The 6,709-nt window shown below is 38.2% G+C and overlaps 1 protein-coding gene across 1 annotated transcript; it reads left to right on the top strand.

The window, feature by feature from the left end:
- The first annotated feature begins 2,338 nt into the window (after nt 1-2,338).
- On the top strand, nt 2,339-4,595 carry LOC117612687 (protein NRT1/ PTR FAMILY 5.13-like). Its single transcript, XM_034341380.1, is given in 3 exon segments — nt 2,339-2,504; nt 2,655-2,875; nt 3,048-4,595. Coding segments are annotated over 3 exon segments (1,935 nt in total).
- Nucleotides 4,596-6,709: the final 2,114 nt, after the last annotated feature.

The raw sequence follows: 6,709 nt of genomic DNA on the forward strand, positions 1-6,709 counted from the left end.
GGGCCCCACTCCTTGCCCTAGCAGATTTTTGTTGCTGGAAACACCATTTTAGGCACGCGTCAACGTTAAAAAAATTTAAACTCCAGCGCTGACGTCAGCCCTTACCCTCGAGCTGGAGCTCGGGCCAGCCCAGTTTGCTGGGCCCCACTCCTTGCCTTGGCAGATCTTTGTTGCTGGAAACACCATTTTGGGTTTGCCCCCCCAACCCTCCCCTTGGTCCCTTTGCTGGAAATGCTCTAAGAGTACACAGTTGGGATCGTTGAAATAAAATTCATAATAGGCCTAAAAGGTGTACCTCAAATTTGCTAGCTAGTAGTTGACGTCATTCTCAGACAACCAACTTGGCAAGACGATTGGAGCATATGGGGGATGTCCAAACATTTTGCCCTTAGGCAGGAGGAAAAGTGGGCCAGGATTGCGATATGTTAGAAACTCCTTCATAACATACTTAAAATCTTGCAAGCATATATGGTACTGATGACTCTCCACTGTGGATTAAGCGTAAGTAATAATATGTGAAAATGTCAGAGAGAGAGAGAGAGAGAGAGAGACGAACAACCCTGCATTATATATATGTGAAGAAATAAAAAGAAAATTGATTAGAAATTAGTTTGAATCTCGCTCTTTAAATATCATTATACTTTCATTTAAAAGTATCTCTGAGATAAATACCCTGGATGCATGTCGTCGCCTTGGAAAAGTAGAGGTACTTATGGATCCCCTCTCTCACAAAGTGAATGAGTGCTCCCAAACCCATTATGGAGGAGGGGAGTGCGGATAATCTTAAGTCGATGTAAAGGAAGTGAGGGAGGGTGTTCTGCTTTTGAAAGCAAAATCTGCAGTCTTCACAACTAATTAAATAAGTTCCCTCTTCTCTTGCAAAACGAAATGCGTATTAGCCAAAAATAATAGCAATGAAAACATATAATGCAAAGGAAGATGCACTCTGTGAGTGTGAATGTTTACTCTGTGCGCGTGCGAGAGAGAGAGAGGTGAGGAGAAGGTGCACTCTGTGAGAAAAACTAATGCAAAGGAAGTTTGCTTAGGCAGTGTGGAAGAGGCAAGTGAGAAAGACATATATATATATATATATATATATATATATATATAGTAAGCCACCATTGTAATAGCAACCAAAAAGAGAAAGACTTCCTCTTTTCTTCTTTTGTTGTTTTTAATGAAAGAAGAGAAGACTTTCTCTTCTTTTTCTTAATTTTTCAAATAAAAAAAGACGAAGACTTTTTCTTAATTATTAAAAAAAAAGAGACGAAGACTAATTTCTTACATAAATATATATATATATTTAAAATCAAAACCAGAAGACTGAGAGGTGCATGTATCCCAAGAATTCAGCAAGTTTGAAAACGGCAATTAAAGTTTGAAACCTCAAACTAAAACAGATGGTCTCATGTTAAAAAGGTGCTTATTTCGCTTTTGAATATTTTAATTTTTGCATCTTTTGAACATATATATATATATATATCCCGTCAACGAAAATATATTTTAAAGTGTTTGTTTGTACTCAGTACATGAATGAATGTACTGTTCATGTACTGTAGAAAAAGCAAAACTAGACTTTCCTTCATACACTGCGTAACTGCAATAGGGCGGCTCACAAAGTCGCTGCCCATGCTTATCGTCATGGGAACTGTTTCAGTTGGGGCTCTTTTTTGTTTCTTTTGAAGAAAATGACAAAGAAGAGGAATACTACTTTTCTAAAAGGAAAGGAAACAGAAGACAAGGGTCTCCATATAAGCCACAGGTCAACTACAACGTTGGTAAAACATGTTTGTCGTTCAGCCATTGCGCCATTTTTCTGGCGATGCAAATATAATAATATAACATACCATTGCAAACGCTTTCCGACGCAAAAAAAGGCAGAGAGGGGGAAACACCCAGAATCCTCTCCTCCCCTTTTTGGTCGAAATCATGCTCATTCATGGAAACCTCCAAAGCGAGGGAGAGTACACCACTAGTATAAAAACTGAAGAGGCTCAATATATCCATACTCCCCTTCTCCTTCTCCTTCACCTTCATCCTCTTTCTCTCTTTTTCTCTACATCCATACTCACTCTTCCAGACAATACACAGAAGTGGAGAGAGTCGATCGGGTAAATCTTGGAGGTAGGCATCTCTAGATCTGCATCTAGTCTTTCTCTCGGAACATAAATATATATTTTTACTTTAAGAATTAATTCATGTTCATTTGTGTTTTCCATGTATTTTCAGTATTTTTAACCAACCAAATTATCCACGCAAGTATCTTAACCTATACATTCACTAGCTAATTTATATAATTAATGCATTTTGGAAGCTATGATTGCAGGTTTTGCCTGCCATGAGAGGATTTTACAGAGCGGACTCAATAGTGAGGCTTCAAAGTATGATTCGCGTAGGGCTTTTCTGGGGTCGTTGCAACATCCTTCCCTGCCAATGCATTGATTCAGTGAGAAAGTGGCCTGGAAACCACTTCTACTTTTCCATGGCTACCACACCCATCAGAGGTTATTCACCGCTGTCGAATTCACTGAATTTTGAGTTTATCTAACGTTACTTCATTCGAGCAGGTTTTGGAATTGAAACCAACGACTGTATGTTTCTGACTTCTTCTGTTGCTTTGTGATATGAAATTATATATATATATATACACATAGGTCTGGTATTCAGCCACAGCTACGTAAACAATGCGTTAGTGTCTGTCTTAATAACGTAGCTCGCTGATAATTGGCGTACTAGCAATTTTGCAATGGCTGCTCTAGTTACAAATGTCCAAGAAGGCGTATCAGACATTTTGGTGATTGTTCTTGCTCGTATATCAGACACGCACATGACTCGTTTTAAAATGATTGTCTCCACAAGTGCCGCTTATTTTCTTGTAAGTCTTGTTGCATTAAAACTTAAAATTAAGCTTAGTGTGAGTACCATTTCAATTCAATCTTGCATCCATACAAGCAGGGACTGCTTAATGTGAGTACCATTACCTTTTTAAAAAAAAAAAAAAAAAAAAAAACCTTTTATATTTTAATTAGTTGCATGCATATATGCAGGGACTGCTTCAATTGTGGATTTGTTATAAGTTTGTGAGCTCACAAACTGTCTCTAAGGTATACTATGGAGCAGTGGTACTGATAGTATTAGGAGAAGCTGGTCGATCGGCTACCTTGAACGAATTTCTTGAGAATCAATATTTCATTGAAGACAAAGAAAGACCTTCCACAGATGAAAATTATTTAAAACGACTGGAAACTCGTAAAGAAGCTTTGTGGCGCCATCCCTGGTTTTTAGGTGCATTGCTAGCTGTTTTCTTTCCAACTCCGTCCTGGAAAAATACTGGGTCCTGGAAAAGTACGTTAATGGTTTCAACAATTTTAGTGGGAGTCTCTTATTTGCTGTTCTTGCTTGGCTACTCCTGTTACTTGGTAAGTAGTAGAATTGACGAATATTCTACTTGGAAATCTCGTCTGGACTATCTTAAAAAATTATCCCTTGTCTATCCAGTTGAACAAGAAGAAGAAGAAGAAAGAGGAGGAGAGATTTGCATGGTCACAAGAGTGACCTCATCCTCCTCGAGCTCGTGTCCACCAGAAGAAGGGAAAAGAAAAAAGTTTTGGCCACTCATAGAACTGAAGGCGGAAAAGGGGTTTTTCATAGAAGTGATAGCTATGTGGTCGGCCTTCTTTGCATACAGTTTGGTGGAGGCAACAGGGAGCACCTTCTTTTTTGAACAAATGAGTAGTTTGGATACAAAGAGTGGCACTGGGTCAGTGATGGACGTGGCTGTAATTTTTATACTAGTTAGCAGATTCTCGAGTTTTTTAGTCTCATTTATCTACGACTTACTGATTCCAAAGCAGTGGAGAAAGGCTACGGTTACGCTGGTGAGGATTGGCTGCGGATTGGCTTGTTCTATGCTATGTTGTGTTGCTGCTTGGCTGGTTGAGGGAAAGAGGTTGAAGTTAGTTAGCCCTGAGAGCCGCGAACATGGCACGAATAAGACAATTCCTATGAGCGCTGCGTGGTTAGTTCCACAGTTCGTCCTGTTGGGACTGATGGAAGGGCTAGCCCTAAATGGATTGACTGAGTTCCTTGCTGATCGAATTGCTAATAATGATAAACTAAGGGCGAGGTACTATTATGCATCCCACATCTCTGAGCTCATCCTTGGTGTTGGAAAATTAGTTACAGCTTCTAGCATTTTAGTGTTTAGGCGAAGTTGGTTCCATGACAACATAAATGGGAGTCGCCTGGATAGTTTTTTCGAACTATTAACTTACTCAAGTCTTGCTAACCTAATTTATTACATGTGTATCTCCGAATACTTTTATCGCAACGAGAAATCACGAAAATCTGCCAACAAAGGAAACAAACAAAGTAGTCTGTTGGAACAAGTAGAGCAGGGGATTCATGCTGCTGAGGTGGGTGACCTTGAGGAGGCCCCAGTCCCCGTAGGTGGTGCGGACTTGGAAAACAAACAAACCGCACAGGAACAAGTAGAGCAGGAAATCGATGATGATGACGAGGAGATGTGGACTTCCGAAATCACCAAAGAGATCTGGAGTTACAGAAATGGTCATTGTTGCTGTTGGTGGGCATAGCTCTGACGTTTGTTTCTTTTGCAATTTCCCAGTAAAGCAGGGTTCTTATTTGTTTTATGCGTCCATGCTATGTAAATTCGCATTGTGATGCGTTGTTTAATTTTTTTTCTTTCTAGTTTTTTTTTTTTTTGGGTCAACTTTCTTTCTAGATAATTGTAGAAGATAGTGCAATGATATTGTGACTACTATTTTGTAGCTAAAACTTAAAATTATAGCTGGCGAAAATAGAGCCAATTGGGTCAGGTTTCCATCCTCACCTCCCATCCCCCCGCCTCTAAACAAGAATTCTCTTCTTTTAAGAAATGTCATTCCCTTTGAAATGATAAATGTCATAGTAAACAAACAGTAGCACATAAAATGCAATAACACACACCGTATTACAAAACAAGTATATAACAATATACAGAACCATGAAATTTGAAATAATAACAAATCACAATAAAAAATAACCCTTGCGTCTTTTTATATATTTATTTTAGCAGAGCGTATTTTTATTAATATTCAAAATCTTTGTTTATCAACATAAATGTGTTATCCACTGTCTAGTATAAAGTAGTGAGCGTCAACGTTGTTGAGAAATATAGAATGCACGATTATTTTAAAACGAAATAGCAACTAAGAAGAAGACTTATTTTTTTAAACGAAAACAAGTCCACGACTATTTTCCTTTTTCTTTTTATCAAAACCGCAGGACATGAGAGGTGCTCAGGTGCATTTTGTTCCCATTCAACCCATCAATAATTGCGGCTCCCCAGCTAGATTCTTCTTTTAGGATTAGTGTCCTTAAAAATTATAACATGTGCCTGAAATTGGTACTTAAGTGATGAGGGGTAAATTTAAAAGATATTCAGTCAATGACGCAATAAACTTCACACATTCTAGACCTTGAGCAAATACTTTTATGACTAGTCAACTGTCAAATATGAATTATACCAAACAATAATATACACAGAGTATACCAAGATGTACCTACAGGCCTAGAGAATTAATAGTGACAACTTAGGTACTCAGAAGGACCCGTCAATTTAGGCATCCCCTGTGCTAGCAACAACTATGGTGAAAGTGTATGAAGACAGCATAATCAAGCAAACACCAAACATCAGATAATGATGACTAGTCAACCACAATTCATACGATGACTAGTCAACCACCAAGAACACAAACCCAAAAAAATTACAGAGATGCAATCAGAAATTGTTCACCCAGAAACCCACCATTGGGAAAAACTGGGAGTCATCAACCAACCAGGCAATCCACTAAGTAGAAAAAGATTCTTACAAAGAAACACAAGCAAGCTACTCAAGAAAAACCTAGATCTATTTAGGAAGATGAGCTATACCTCCTTTGTGCAATCTTTTCTCCAACTTAGCAAAGGTTGAATCTCAGTTCTTCATGGCAATGGTAGCTCCTTCTCCAGCTCGTTCATCTCATGGCACTAGCTTGCAAGCTTCAACTCAGACAGAAACCAAAATTTGGATTCGAGGGAGAATGACCAATTTCTTCAAGAAACCATACTCTTGAAGAAATCAGTCTTGAATCTGACCTAGATATAAATGAGAGAGTGTTTTATGAAACTAGATGCAGATTTGTATTTCAAATGCAGTTTTTCAAAAAGAATTCAATTTGGAAAAACTCATAGCTGAAATATGGTTCTCTCATGAGAAAGAAGAACGGAAAGATAGCAAGCCAACCTTTCCTAAATTTCCACCCAAAATAGACGATTGCCCAAAGAGCAATTCCTTAGCCTTTACAGACAAAAATTCCCTTAGGTCAGAATCACACATGGCAGCAGAGAGAGAAAAGAGAATATGACAAAAAAGTTGGTTATCCAGGTAGAAATCCTACAGAGCAAGGATGACTAGTCATACAAGAAACAGATGACTAGTCATCATTTTATGAAAACAGTTTAATGCAATGTTATGCAATGCACAATTTACCTTTGCCAATTTGCTTGAACCTCCATAGGATAGTTGTTAGTTAAGAACACCCAGAGAAGCTATTCTCAATCTAAACTTGAGCTTGATAAATAACAATAGAAATTCTATTACAAAGTTGTCAAGGGAAGCCAAAAGAAAAACTCAAAATGCATACATTAACAGTGCCACTGCTTTAAA

This window comes from Prunus dulcis, chromosome 1, assembly GCF_902201215.1.
Source record: "Prunus dulcis chromosome 1, ALMONDv2, whole genome shotgun sequence".
Taxonomy (NCBI): domain Eukaryota; kingdom Viridiplantae; phylum Streptophyta; class Magnoliopsida; order Rosales; family Rosaceae; genus Prunus; species Prunus dulcis.